Source organism: Jatropha curcas, chromosome 7, assembly GCF_041381405.1.
Source record: "Jatropha curcas cultivar XTBG-Jc1 chromosome 7, XTBG_Jcur_1.0, whole genome shotgun sequence".
Taxonomy (NCBI): domain Eukaryota; kingdom Viridiplantae; phylum Streptophyta; class Magnoliopsida; order Malpighiales; family Euphorbiaceae; genus Jatropha; species Jatropha curcas.
Window position 1 is genome coordinate 1,065,462 of NC_143157.1, and position 15,466 is coordinate 1,080,927.

General features: G+C 29.7%; 1 protein-coding gene across 3 annotated transcripts; it reads left to right on the forward strand.

Annotated features, from left to right (window-relative positions):
- The first annotated feature begins 2,376 nt into the window (after window positions 1-2,376).
- Window positions 2,377-11,031, forward strand: LOC105630007 (ABC transporter E family member 2). 3 transcript variants are annotated; one of them, XM_020677730.3, is made up of 13 exons: window positions 2,377-2,541; window positions 4,234-4,359; window positions 5,255-5,340; window positions 5,438-5,535; window positions 6,044-6,161; window positions 6,253-6,342; window positions 7,305-7,609; window positions 7,690-7,885; window positions 7,983-8,168; window positions 8,265-8,534; window positions 9,645-9,890; window positions 10,398-10,570; window positions 10,650-11,031. In XM_020677730.3, the coding sequence occupies exons 2-12, from the start codon at window positions 4,257-4,259 to the stop codon at window positions 10,515-10,517; spliced, it is 1,818 nt and encodes a 605-aa protein (XP_020533389.1). In that variant the 5' UTR covers window positions 2,377-2,541; window positions 4,234-4,256; the 3' UTR covers window positions 10,518-10,570; window positions 10,650-11,031. The 3 variants fall into 3 exon arrangements, with proteins under 3 accessions (XP_020533389.1, XP_020533392.1, XP_020533390.1); XM_020677733.3 differs by having other exon boundaries at window positions 10,658-11,031; XM_020677731.3 differs by having other exon boundaries at window positions 4,239-4,359.
- The last annotated feature ends 4,435 nt before the right edge of the window (window positions 11,032-15,466 follow it).

The following is a 15,466-nucleotide window of genomic DNA, read 5'->3' on the forward strand; positions in this document are numbered from 1 at the left end:
TCCTTGAGATTGGGCCAAATGGTTGAAAATTTCTATAAACTTATATCGTAACTCATATGGGCTCGTTGCTCTTAAGAAATTGGGAGAGCTATATAGATAGATTGCATAATTTGGACTTACTACGGACTTCGGGGGCCTTAAGCTTACTTGAGCCCTAGTGCCGGTCCGGCGCACGGAAACGGGTCGTGACATAATCACTTATTATAAAATTATGCTACTAAAACGAAATAATTTAATAGTTAAAATTATAAAAATCTTAAATTTGAAATTTAAAGTATGGATAATACTTTTTTAATTTGGATCAGTATAATATAATTTGTGAAAGATTATTGTTATTGTTGCTGTTAAAATTTCTATTTTATGATGTGAAATTAACCAAACTTGTAGAATTTTAGATAATTTATAAATATTAAATAATTGAAAACATGTAAAAATTGAACTTGAACTAACTTTTATATATAAAGATATTTTCTATACCCAAAATGCTTCTTGCAAGCTTAATACAATTTTTTTTAAAAAAAAAACTCTTATGTATAGCTTGACATTTTATCTAAAAACCTATTAATATCTACCCTTAAGGCAAATAATCCACAATACCGCAAATAGTTTTTAACGATGTAATAATCAAATATATGAGAATTTCATAACTGCTTAATACTGAAAAGTAAAAATTATAGAAACTTCTTAACTAGTATAATGTGCATGTGCTTAATAATGCAACAAGTAAATAATTTAAAAAATTTTTCAACTCAAATGGTAGTGAAAATACATTAAAAAATAAATAACTTGTAGTAAATCTTAAATGCAAAAAGAAAAAAAAAATTAAAATGCATAAAGTTATCTAATATATATTTAATAATGCAAAAAATATTTTAATTTTCTCAACTCAAATAGCTTTAATATGCAGTAGAAAATAAATAACTCGTGGCAAATTTTAAATGTTAAAAAAAAATCAATTAAAATATGAAAATAGAAATAATGTCGATTCAACATTAATAACACTCTAATATTATGCAAAGTTAGCTTCTATGCTTCAGAAATTATATACTTATATTCAAAAAAAAAAAAAAATCTATACAAATTTTATAAGAGTAAAAAAAGGAGAATAAATATTTATTTATATTTGTAGATATTAATTATATTGTTAATTATTAAAAAAAGAGATTGAAAGGTTTTCAAAATATTAATAATATTTTTAATTTTATTATTTATTTAAAAACTGAAAAATATCAATCTACACAAATTCCATAAGGGTAAAAAAATGGAGAAACATTAATGATATATTTATGGACATAAATATTATAAAAAACTGCGAATTATTAAAAAAAAAAGAAAGTAAAAAGGTTTTCAAAAATTTTAATGATATTAATTCAAGTTCTCTATAAATTCTATTAAAATAATAATTTTCTTAAAATAAAAAAAAAAAAATCAATTTTCAACTTAGCAATTGTAGTATTGTGTCGTGTTAGCAACCTAATGTTCTAAAATTGTGCCACGTAAACTTTAAAAGTTGAGCTTTTATATATTTATATAGATAGATATGACTCATGTACAATCAAACTTTTTATTTGGATTCGATGCAATTAAAAAAATTATCTAGCAAATAATTGTTGCTCAAACAACCATAATAAAAAAAATCATAAAATAATAATCAAACCATAATCAACATAAACATTCATAATGAAAAAAATCTTTAACACAATCAAACCATAATAATTAGAATCATACAAATCTAATTTTCCACCTTCAAATCATAACCAAACCATATCAAATTTAAAAATTCTAATTAAATATTTAACATACTTAACAGAAATAAAAAACATGAAAACTTAAAAATTATATTTTTAGTTGCTCAGGAAAAAATATATGTCATCTTCAAGAAAAAATTAATCATGATTTGACATTTTTAATTTTACAAACAAAAGAAGAAAGAAAAGAGAGTGAGTCATATGAAGAAATAAAAAAAATTTAATATTTTTACTTTTTCGGGTCGGGTGAAACATGGTATTTAACCGATCCACCCGACTCAAATAAGAGACATATATCTGTCAAATTACCTAACCCGACTCGACCCAAAAAACTGATTATAATCCTATATTTTCGGTCGGATCGGTTCATATTTTCCATAGCCCTAATTTTGAGGTGTAATTATTATAAGCCTCAAAGTTTGACGCATCAAGAATGGTTTAGCCCACAATTAATACTTTCAGCTATTTTGATTTGATTCATTTTCAGGAAAAACAGTTGGTTTAACTAAACCAAAACCAAAATTTTAATCCTCAAAAAAAAAAAAAAAAAAAAAAGAACACCAAAATTTTAAAACTATGTCGTTTTTACTCTTTGCTTTTCTGCTAGGGCTTTTCTGCATTCAATTTTTTTATTTCATTTGCTTTCTTCCTCCAAGCTTCAGTGCGGCTTCTCTCATCTGTTCCCTTCTCGCTCCCAGTCTCTCATCTCAGCTTGCGATTAACGCTAACGCGACAAGCATTTCTGGTCCTCCTTGCTTCGCCCATCGATTCGCTCTAGTATTTTCTTTCTCAGGTGAGTTTTAACTTCTACTACTTGATTGTACTTCCCGATCATTGCTTTTATCACGAGTTTATGATAAATCTTCAATTTATCTGGGATGGCAGTTTAAGCTTCTTGATTGTATGAAATCCCCTTCAAATTAAAAATCTAAAATTGGTATCCTTTCTTGTTAATCGATTGTGAAACTTGGCGATAAGTTGTAACAGTTTTACTTGCCATGTGTAAACGAATTAAGATTTTTTCTTTTGTGGATACTGAATTTACTCGGGTATAGTAATAAAGGAGGCTCAAATAACATATACAGATCTGAAACTATTATTATATAATATTTTATACGCACATATGGTTATATGATTATATGTGGAATTCAATTCATTACCCAATATGCATGTATCCCTTGTTTCTTTGATTATATGTGTTAAATTTTCTCTGCATTATGACATTTGATAAAATATGACATGAAATTTGTAGAACTTCAGTTTGCATAAGTAAGATTCAGTTTCTCTTGTCTGACTTTTATTTATTATCAAGCAAATTTCATGAATTTTTCTGGGTTAGTGGATTGTATATATTCAGTTTGTATCATTGAGCAATTATTTTCGTGGGTTACCCTATTGTATATATTCATTTTGTATAACGTTATGTAATTATTCTTGAGCAAATTATATATTCAGTTTTTCTTTTCTACCTTTTCTTTATCATTTAAACTGCTAATCTCTAATTGCTAAAGTTCGGTAACTGATTAACTGAACTGTAGTTCTACCAAGTAAAATGCCATTAGGTTTACATAGAAAGTGAAATCCCAGTTTTCGGTTTGATCAACTGATTGCACACCCCTAGCTCAAAATTTTCTTGATTGAATCAAGCAGCCATCTCCATTCTATAATGAGCTCTATGGCTCATGCAATCTGACGACTTGATTCCAAGATCTAAGTTCATTTTTCCTCTTGCCTCACTATTACTGTTGACCAGCAGTATCCTTTTTCTCTCTTCCTATGTGATTTAAGTTATTTTTGGCATTTTTTTTAGAAATTGTGAATTCATTGCGAAAATGAGAGAGGTTCCAATTCTTTTCCTTCTATATGCTCACTGGTTTTTTCAATCTGGCTCGGGGACACCAGTTTTACGGTTTTGCAAGTTAAGGCCTAATGAATTGTAGAATTAGCATTATACTCGGTTCTCTCAATTTTCTTTTCCCTTTTGAATTAGTTTTAGATATGTGAAGATCGTACATTAATTTTTTTTTTTTTTCTTTAACTATATCCAATCCTGATGGTGACAAAAGCCTACGAATTCTTTATGATAATTTTGAAGGGCTCCAGTTGATCATTGAGTCCATGACATTAATACTTGTTGAATTTTTCTAAGTTTGAAGTGTTTGATTTTTGCTGGGTATGTTTTTGTTCATTTTTGTGTTGAGCGGGAATTTGAATGGGTTAGGGTCATTGGGTTTATGTTATGCAAGTGAAATTTAAACGGGTTTGGGATTTTTCTGGTTATGATCTCATCTGATATCCTGAAAGCCTCCTGTGCCATTTTTTTTTCAAATTTTGCTTAGTAGGTTGGGTGAAAGTAGCTCTGCTCATTTGACTTCTGCTAATAATAATGATTAACCTGAAAATTCAAATTTTTTAGTGCCATAATTTTCATCTAATATTTTAATGTAAATGGCTTTGTGTTTTGTATGTGTGTACTTTTGGACAGTATAGAAAGAAAGGGGAGGAAAGATGGCAGATAGGTTGACCCGAATTGCAATTGTTAGTTCTGATAGATGCAAGCCTAAGAAGTGCCGTCAAGAATGCAAAAAGAGCTGTCCTGTTGTCAAAACTGGTAATGTATTTTTGTTATTTTAATTTATTACCTTTTTGTTGCATGTTAAAATTTAATATCCATGATCTGTTTGATATAGCTATACTTTTATTTTTAGGTTTAATGAATATAATGTTTCTTGATTTCCTGCCCTTTAATTTTCAAATAATAATAAAAAAATAGTCCAGCTCTTGCCACTATAGTAATTTTTGTACTGTGTAAAACAATGTTCTGTATAATTACTAGTTCTGGCCTTCAATTGCTTGTTATGCTTTTTGAACCATGTTGTATATAAATTTTCCCTATAGAATGCTTCAATGCTTTGAACTTGATTCAATCCTTGTTTGGGTAGCTTGATTGTTTGGTCAGATAAGTATATTACTACCAGAATGTTATATTGCAACATTCTTAATTTTTATACTGACAATCTTACATGGCTACTGAGCTTTAGCTAACAAGGTGTGGGCTATTACATTCATCATAAGTTATCATAAAAAGTTATTTCTAAAGTGGAGGAGAATCTGGGAATGAGAATAATTTGAGTTAGAGTTGTAACAAGCGCCGGTATATTGGGCTCAAAGAGCATTTAATAATATAAGCATATATTTCTAATTAATTAGTAGGAGTATAGATGGTGTAACAACATGGGGAATTCTTTGCCAATGCAAGATGTATGGCCTCACCTCAGGCACCAACCATTCTAAGAATTCTATTGTACTTAACTGTCTGTTGAAATTACTTTACCCCTTTTGTTATAAGGTGATGTTACTTTCACATCAATATTGTCTGCACCTGTTATTCTCAAAGAATAGACTTCTCCTGACCCTTCTTTTGTAGTGGATTGTCTTAGTAATAGCCGTTGCTATTAGTTATCCGATTATCTGTGTTCTAACCCTTTTATGCAATTTGTCCACAGGGAAATTGTGTATTGAGGTCACTCCTGCTTCTAAGATAGCTTTCATCTCTGAGGAGCTGTGCATTGGATGTGGTATTTGTGTTAAGGTTGGTAAATTCAAATTGGCAACTATTTTGCTGTTTCTTCTCCTGGTTGCTTTATGGCTTTGTGAAAAACAGACTATTAATATATCTGTTGATACAGAAATGCCCATTTGAAGCAATCCAGATCATCAACTTGCCAAAGGATTTGGATAAAGACACAACCCACCGTTATGGCCCCAATACCTTTAAATTGCACAGGTAGGTTGATGATTGCATGCTTATTAGTTAACTGAGAAATGGGCTCACACAGCCTATTCTTACAGTGCCATTGTTAGATTTATGGTGGCTATGGAGAGAGGCAGACAGGTTTATGTAGAAAGTTGTTGGGAATGGTTTACTGATTTTCCTGGATAATAGTTGCTTAATTTTTTGAAAGATGTGCATCTGGAGAGGCTAACTATGTATCTATTTGGAAAATAGAATAGGATAACAATTCTGTTGACTCTTTATTGTTTTGCTGCTAGTTCTGAGGAATAATAGTAGGGCAAAAAACCCACATCTGTTTTCACAGATTGTTGGATTAGGAGCTACGACCCTTGCATTTTGATGCAGAGGATATTGTTTTTGAATACTTTCATTGCTTTTCTCTTACAAATTTGTTCTTGGCTTCCACCGACTTGGGACATTGAATGATTGTATACCTACCAAGAAAAAGGGTGGGATCGTATTTTATGCCTTTTGACGCTGCATAGATTTACAATCACAGGTTACCTGTCCCTAGACCTGGGCAAGTTCTTGGCTTAGTTGGAACAAATGGCATTGGGAAGTCTACTGCGCTGAAAGTTTTGGCTGGCAAACTAAAACCAAATTTGGGTCGTTTCAATGTAATATGCTTAAGAATGATTCTCATTATTGGTACATGGTACATTTGTGTTTTTCCTTTAAGCCTCGGATCTTTCATCTATACAATTGCAGAATCCTCCAGATTGGCAGGAAATTTTGACCTACTTTAGAGGATCTGAATTGCAGAACTATTTTACCCGTATACTGGAAGATAATTTGAAGGTAATTTCCCATTCGGACATTGTCAAGGTTACTTAAACTTGTATTACTAATAGATGTTATGCCATCTTATGAAAGCATTAATGTTAATCTATTGTCATTTTGTCAGTTCTATACATTTTTCTCACCCATTCAACTATATTGGCTTTGGCTTTATTTTTTTGAGTAGTTATATTAAACTGCAATTAATTATGTACAATACTTTCAAGATTTAAGTGTGGGGATTTTGATTGTTACTGCTGCGGTAGAACTTTGACTTAAAATATGATTTATGTGTTACCTGTGATTGCATAGATGAAAAAGTTCTCAGATCGATGAATGGACCCTTTTTTCCACTCTGTAATCACGATTACTTTTTTCCTTTTTATTGTAATTCTATTTCTCTTAGGTTAAGGATTTTATATTGTTTCGATTGCATGCCTCATTGGCACCATCACGCTTCTGGCATTGTGGCCGACCATCATCATGTTAATATGCTTTGTTGTCTTCACTTGTCACTCACTTTACAGAATCCTTTCAATCATTACTCGTCGTCTCAAGATAGCATCAATGCAAAATAATCTTGGTAGTCACATCGAATTTTTACCTACTATGTTTGTCTACAGTTCCTGAATTTATGTGATACATCTTTTTGGATATATACTATTTTATGTTCCACTTTTTATTGGAGATCCTAAATCCTTTTTTGTGTGTGTGTGTTCCGTCAACAACCCAACACAACCCACACAACACCCCCCCCCCCCCCCCCCCCCGCGGCAGGTTTTTCCTTTTATTCTCTGTAATTATCATAATACACTTTGTTTTAGGTTACTAGTTTAAAGTTTTTAATTCACACCCATTTTATGCTCCTGCTTAGCAAATTAGAGTTTTTAAAAAATGTGACGAACATAATCGTGTGAACTATGCATTGCATTTTTAGATTCATCTATTTGTCTTTTTGCTAAAGATATGTTCTTATTCATCAGGCAATCATAAAGCCTCAGTATGTTGATCACATTCCAAAGGCAGTCCAAGGCAATGTGGGGCAGGTTCTCGACCAAAAAGATGAGAGAGAGATGAAAGCAGATCTTTGTCGCGATCTTGAGCTGAACCAAGTTATAGATCGTAATGTGGGGGATTTGTCAGGCGGAGAGCTTCAGCGATTTGCTATTGCGGTTGTTGCCATACAGAATGCAGAGATATACATGTTTGATGAACCTTCAAGTTACCTTGATGTAAAACAGAGGCTTAAAGCAGCTGAAGTTATCAGATCTTTGCTCAGGCCTAATAGGTTTAACTTTTTCTGTTGTTCTTCAAACTCTATTTTTTTATTACTCTGAATTAAGTGCATTAATTCCAGTTTTGTTTCAGCTATGTGATTGTGGTGGAGCATGACCTTAGTGTCCTGGATTATTTGTCGGACTTCATTTGTTGCTTGTACGGCAAACCAGGTGCATATGGAGTTGTGACCCTTCCCTTCTCTGTTAGGGAAGGAATAAATATATTTTTGGCTGGATTTGTTCCTACAGAAAACCTCCGATTCCGGGATGTGTCTTTAACCTTTAAGGTAATTGTGCTTCCTTTATTTGTTTCTGAATTATGCAAAGACTCTGTTTCCCTCTCCCTGTCTCTCTTCTTGACATTATATTCTTTGGCTTATCTAGGTTGCTGAGACTCCACAAGAGAGCGCTGAGGAGATTGAAACATATGCAAGATACAAATATCCAACCATGACTAAAATTCAGGGAAACTTTAAGCTTCGCGTGATTGAAGGTGAATTTACAGATTCTCAGATAATTGTTATGTTGGGTGAGAATGGGACAGGGAAGACGACATTCATACGTATGCTGGTACTTCTTCTAAGACATGATTTACTTTCTTTTATTCTTTCTGCCATGAAATCTAGCACCTCTTGAACAATTTAATTTTATTGGCCAAACATGCAGGCTGGTTTATTGAAACCTGATATTATAGAAGGTTCTGATGCGGAGATACCTGAGTTCAATGTCTCTTACAAGCCCCAAAAGATCAGTCCTAAGTTCCAATCTACTGTTAGACACTTGCTACATCAAAAAATTCGTGATTCATATACACATCCTCAGTTTGTGTCAGATGTCATGAAACCGCTTCTTATAGAGCAACTGATGGATCAAGAAGTAGTGAATCTATCTGGTGGGGAGTTGCAAAGAGTTGCTTTGTGTCTCTGCCTTGGAAAGGTCATTGCTTCTAACTAATTTTGTTAATGCTACTCTTTTTTTTCTTTTCTTTTTTTTTTTTTTTTTTTTTTTTTTTTTTTTTTGTTAATCTGTATCTCGGGCTTGTCTGTTTGTTGAAAATTTATTGATCTCATATGTGAGTACATTCATGAATATAATCGCTGGGGAAAGAGTGTAGAATTATTTGCAGGATGGTTTTAGGTTATGTAAGGTTGAGGAATATATAGGTTACTTGGGGTGCTTGTTAAGATGGACATGATTTTTGGATGGGATGCCAGGGTGATGCAAAAGGAATGATAAAATAAATGTGTTGGAGCATTTTCTTCACTTTTTCTTCACTCCCTTTGTTTTTCTTTGCTATTCCTCCCTCAACAATGGATAAACCAACTTGGTACTGACATTTGAAGCATTGACACCTTGCTCTTGGGGCTTGCGTTATGTTTTGGAGTGTGTTAGACATGGCACTTTTTTGGCACACATCTGATATGCAATGTCAATGACACATAAAAATTATTTTGAACACATCTTGTTTGTCTATTGATATGCATTAATTTATTTATGTTGCATAATATTCATCAATTCAGGATTGTGGTTTATTTATGTTACACAAGCCTGACGGACAAAGTTTTTGAGGGTTCTGTCAGGATTGTATCATGGATGCCTCCTTGAACATCACCCATGTGAGCATGAATGCATATTTGGATTTGCTGTAAAGTCCGCAGGTTGCAAACAATACCTGAAACTTCTGGCACAGATTCTTCGTCTCTGTTTTTCTGTAGTTTGTGATCAGTTGTAGTTGTAGGTTTCTGTGGTGGATCTCCGATGTCTAAGGTTTGAATGTAAAATAATGTTGTTTAAAATATTTGCTTATGAATTGAAATTAGTCCCAAGGGTGACATAGGTAACATTGTATCAGTGGCAGCAGTTCCCTGCAGTACCGTCTGTGGGTTTATTGAGAAATGAATGATATGAACATGTGACCAGAATTTTCTTTATTTGTGAGCATAGCCAATCCAATGCAGTGTCACCTTACCTATTTTTCATGTTAATATCTGAGATTGAAGCTTTGTTTTATTTAATGGATTCTGATTCATGCTTTACTTGATACAGCCTGCGGACATTTATCTAATAGATGAGCCCAGTGCTTATCTGGATTCTGAACAGCGTATTGTTGCTTCAAAAGTCATAAAGAGGTTTATCCTTCATGCAAAGAAAACTGCGTTCGTTGTAGAGCATGATTTTATAATGGCAACCTATCTTGCTGATAGGGTTGTTGTGTATGAGGGGCAGCCATCTGTGGACTGTACAGCTAATTCTCCGCAGTCATTGTTGACTGGAATGAATCTCTTCTTATCTGTAAGTACATACTGTGCATGCCTTCAAAAGTAAAAAGAATGAAGTAAGTTGGGAAAGATGCATAATTTCTGCTATTTTCATTATATGGTTATATAATCATTTTTATCTGATGGTCTTGAAAATTTCACATTGCTTGGATGTGCTTTCCTTATTTTTGAACTATTTGAGATTAATTGTTTAGAATTGCCATTTGAATTAATGTTGAGAAAAGCACTGTTAAAAAATTGGGTGAGAGGCTTTTAAAGTTTATGTTTAAGGTGAATTTTATATTCTACTTGGGAAAACTTTAAAACAGCTAGATTGCACTAAAATTGCTTTTTCTAGCATCTAACATGGGATTTTTTTGAGAAAAATGGTAAACAGACCATAATGCCTTTGCTTACGGTGAACTTTAATTAAGGTCACCCGAATAGCTAAATGTGCATAAGCAATTATTTGTTGCAATTGATATTTTATGGTTATTATGCTACCTCTTCACTCACAGTTTCATTATTTTACCGGTTACAGCACCTGGATATTACATTTAGGCGGGACCCAACTAATTACCGACCAAGAATCAACAAAAAGGACTCAACAAAGGACAGAGAGCAGAAGACTGCTGGGTCATATTATTACCTGGATGATTGATGTAATTGCTGGCGGGTTTACATGGTTTTATTTCTTGCCGGTCTCTCTCAAAGGTGCTACGCCGGATCTATGTTTTTGTGTTGCTTACCCTAAACTTTTTACCAGGATTTTCATTCTATTTGCTGTTTTTAGTCATGCAGAAATCTAGGGCATCATTCTGAGTAATTTTGCAACTCGGTATGTTGACAAATGATTGGACATCTCCTGGCGGTTGAGGAAAAAACGTTCCATCTTTTATCTAATTCAGCTGCAGGCCATTTTAGATGCTGCTTCCCTGTGTTTTCTCTGTTAAAGTGTTTTTGGTTCACCTGTTTTGGATAACCACATTAGATGAGTGAATCTCTAATAGTTGCTGAAATGTATTTGAGGATTTGTATTTAACTTGATTTTCAAAAATTTGGGGCATAACAAAAAAGGATGTAAAGCATTGAGGTGAATTTTTGTCTACCGTTATAATTTTAAGGTAATACTTTGACGATCACAACGGAATAATCATTCCGCTGAAGTTCTCTCACCTATATGTTGCCCTTGGCGATTTCTTTTGACAGCATAATGGTTGGTATATTGCAAGGTGATGGGTTGAGCTTGTTGCAATGGACTAGATGATTCCTGGGTGGCTTGTTATTGCAGTTTGATGGCTTAGATGATTTAGGTCTTGGCATGTGATTGGAACAGATCAAATCGAAAATCAAATGCAGAAAGTATAATTTGAGTAATGCGCAACAGAACAAATTCAGAATGCAGAATTTGAGCCTGGCAATGTTAGTCCTTTATTTTAATTTTCCCCCTATATGGAGGTTTGATGAAGAGTTTAATACAATTGTTAAGATAATAAAACGATGTTTTGTATATTATTATATATAAAACTTGCTGCAGCACGAGCAGGCTAGGTTAAGCCCTCTTCTGGTTTTAGTAAAATAATAATAAAAAGATGCATTATTTAAATGTTAGAAGATTTTTAGAACTTGCATTGCACATGTTTGTTATCTTATGTGCTTGTAATTTAATTTTTTTTATTAATATTTTTATTTATAATATAATATTGTAAATTGTCTATGCTAGTAACAACAAATAGCTCCAATTTTTTAATTATACAATTAGGTAGAAGGTCTCACAATCACCCAATTTAACCTAATAAAAGTAATAGAAAAATGAAATGTGTTTGTTGTAAAATTGTTTAAATTACTTTTTAATTTCTTTTAAATTGTTTAAAAAACAGAATGTATTTTGTGAAGCTATAAATTGTGATTTCCGCGATTTTATTTTATTTTTTTATTGATACATTTCACTCTTCTCTCCTACAAGTCTTTTTCTTACATGTCTCTCTTGCAAGTCTCTGGAATAGAAATTTCCTTTTGGACAAGTTTTTTGTATTTAAATAAAAGATGATATCTTTTAATATTTTATTATGGCATTCTCTTACATATCTATGAGTTGATTTTGTGTTTAAAAAATGTTTATACAGAAAAAGAAACTCGTAGAAAAAAAAAGAACAATTTTCAAAAATTAAACATCAAAAATCAAAAATAGTTTTTTATTTTTAAAAATAAAAAACGAAAAATGGTAACAAATAACCCCTTAAGTTTTCACTTATTTTTTATTTATTTTACGAAAAGTATTAGAATTCCTAATTGACTTTAGATACTAGTCTTTGACTATCATAATAATAAATTAATAAAGATATATATAATTGTGTAAACTTTATTAATCGAGACTCTTATGGTCAAAATAACAAATGCGGATCTTCTAATTGGCTCGTCAAATTGATAAAAATAACTCTAATATAACTATGGCCGAAAGGAGTTAAATTTGAAATCTCCCATTTCTCATATGAATGAAAAAATCAACTAAATCATCACATAATTATCAAAATTTATTATGCTTATTTATTTTATAAAAATATTTATTATTTTCATGATATTAATATTTCTAATTGAGTTTAAATATTTTTAATTGAGTTTAAATATATTCAAATTTTTTTTTATAAAACAAAGAAAATATTTTTTGTTTTCTTTACACTATTTGTCCTGTAGTATCATAATAATAAATTACTTAATATTTTTATATATTCAACTATCTCTTCCCAGACATTTATAACGAGTCAAAATAAAAATTTAACATACGTCAAAGTCTTTTACATAAAGTACAATAAAGAATTTATATGCAGTTCGACATTTATAATTGCTAGTATTAAGAACATGCTTTGCACGTTAAAATTCACTGTACTTGTCTTTTTTTTTCTAAATATAATTAAAATGGGACTAAACTCTTAATTAGAATGAAATTAAATTTATAATATTAATATAATATATTTCTTTTTGTTTCTCACTAATGAAATAAATTTTATAAAAAATATTGTTATATTTTTTGCAAACATCATTAGTATTCTTTACTCGTACATACATATATGAAAACTAAATAAAATTAGCCTATCTTTCTATAACTTTAATTCGATGAGGAAGATTAAAAAAAATATAAAAATAAGGTTAACATGCATAAATTAATTAAGGCAATTTTGACATTCGTAATATTCCCTGTTCGTACTTTTACATATACTAGTTTTTTTATTTTTTTATGACGCCCGTTTCACATTAACTATATTCGTTATATACTTATTATATATATATATATAAAGTTTTGTTTAGATTAAAATAAATACAAGAGGTTAATTTGTATTATATTTTGTCTTAGAAATTACTTACAATATTTACTTAATTCTATTTTTATATATGAAGTGATCTGAGAATAAAGTTCAACCCAATCCTTAAACCTAATCCTTAGTCCATAATTTATAAATGTAGATTTTTAAAACCCTAATAGGTGCTCAAAAAGAAAATTAGTTCATCACTCAATCTCCAATTCCCCTGCTCTCAATCCCAAATCAATATCTATACACAACTATAATGAAAAACAATAAAAATTTATTTTTATTGCTAGGTCTAAGAAAAGAAATGAGAAGATGATCTGAATTGATAATGAAAATCACTTTGATCACAGTGACAGTATTATTTACCGAGTGTATCAGACAAAGGAATATATGCACATACATACAAATTCTTAAAACCTAAAAAGTGACGAAAATAGAAATATATAGTTCTATTGTTCTTTTTTTTTTTTCAGTTTCCTAAACACTATTTTCTTTTAAGTCAAACAGATTTAGGATATAAGAGAAAAATATCGAGAAAATTAAAAATGCTTAACCATCAATAAGTCATCTATTTATTGCGAGAGAGAAATAAATCTCTTACTAAATTAAAATGATAGTAGTTACAAATTATTTAGTAACAAAAAAAAAACATATTATTAAGAATAAAACTCATTCAAAACTCACGTAACAAAAAGTATTTCTATATATATAGATATATAAATATATTAATAGAATATTATATATATTTTTTAAAATTAAAATTTCAATTGTTTATTATCCCATGTTTAATTATGTAAATTCTATTTGAAAATTTACTTTTTAAAAAATATATATCCAATCAAATATGACAAATATATAAAGAACAAAAATATTAATAAAAATAATATACTTTTTTATTCTTTTTTCTCTGTATCTTAAATAAAATATTATATTATATATATTCTAGTTGAAGATTTATTTTTTAAAAATATATCCAATCATACCATACAAACATAAAGAAAAAATAATATTAATGAAAAAAAAAGTATATTTTCTTTTTTTTTCTATCAATATCTTAAAAGAATTAAATATTTAATAAATAAAATATAAAAAACTTTCAAGTGTCTCGTTATCATATATATTCATTAAAAATAAATTTAGTAAATATAAAAATTAAAATTTTAAAATGCTTAATTATATATATGTATTTATTTAAAAATTTATTTTTTTCGATTCATTAGGAGGTCTGATAGGCGAAATAACACTACAGACTACACAACAATCAAATTGGTAAATCACCTAACAAAAAAAAAAATGTTTCAAAGTATATAGATATATCAATATATCAATAAAATATTATTTTTTAAATTAAAATTTTCAACTGTTTATCATCTAGGTTTAATTATGTAAATATATAAAAATTTACTTTTTAAAAAATATATCCAATTAAGTCTTTCAAACATAAAAAACAAAAATATTAATAAAATAATATACTTTGTTTTCTTTTTTATCTCGCCTAAATAAAATATTATATATATTCTACTTGAAAATTTATTCTTTTAAAAAAATATCCAATCATATCATAAAAACATAAAGGAAAAAAATTTTCTTTCTTTTTTTATATATTTCCTAAAAAATTAAATATTTAATAAATAAAATATAAAAAAATTTCAAATATCTCATTCTCATATATATTCATTAAAAAATAAATTAATAAAGATAAAACTTAAAATTTTAAAATGCTTAATTATTTATATATATTTATTTAAAAAATAATTTTTTTTATTTAGTAGGAGGCCTGAAGAAACAAAATAACACTGTAGGCTATACAAATCAAATCGGTGAAAACACTTGTGGTTGAGCGGATTCAAATTCGAGACCTCTCATTCTTCATATAAGTGAAAAGATAATCAGAACGCATATGATTAGCTGAAAAAATAATTTTTATAAATTATATCCAATCAATTAATAAATTGTAATTTTTTAATTATTCATCATTAAAGGTGCTTTAGAACATTTTAAATTTCATTAAGGATGATATAGAAAATTCTATTATTCCCCTTTATTTCCACTTTTATATATACAGTATAAACAACTCATACTATTATAACTGCAGGCTATCTAAATAATTTGTACTAATACAAATGAATCAATGAATGATACAGACTTGATTGATACCGATGGGAAGGAGAAAATACAAGACTTGTCAAACCTTTTTTTTTTTTTATTTTTTTTTTTGAAAGGAAACATCCAAAATTCATTGATAGAAATTGAATAAAACATGAGTTCCAAACTTTAAAGGTAGCATGACTGTACGATGGTC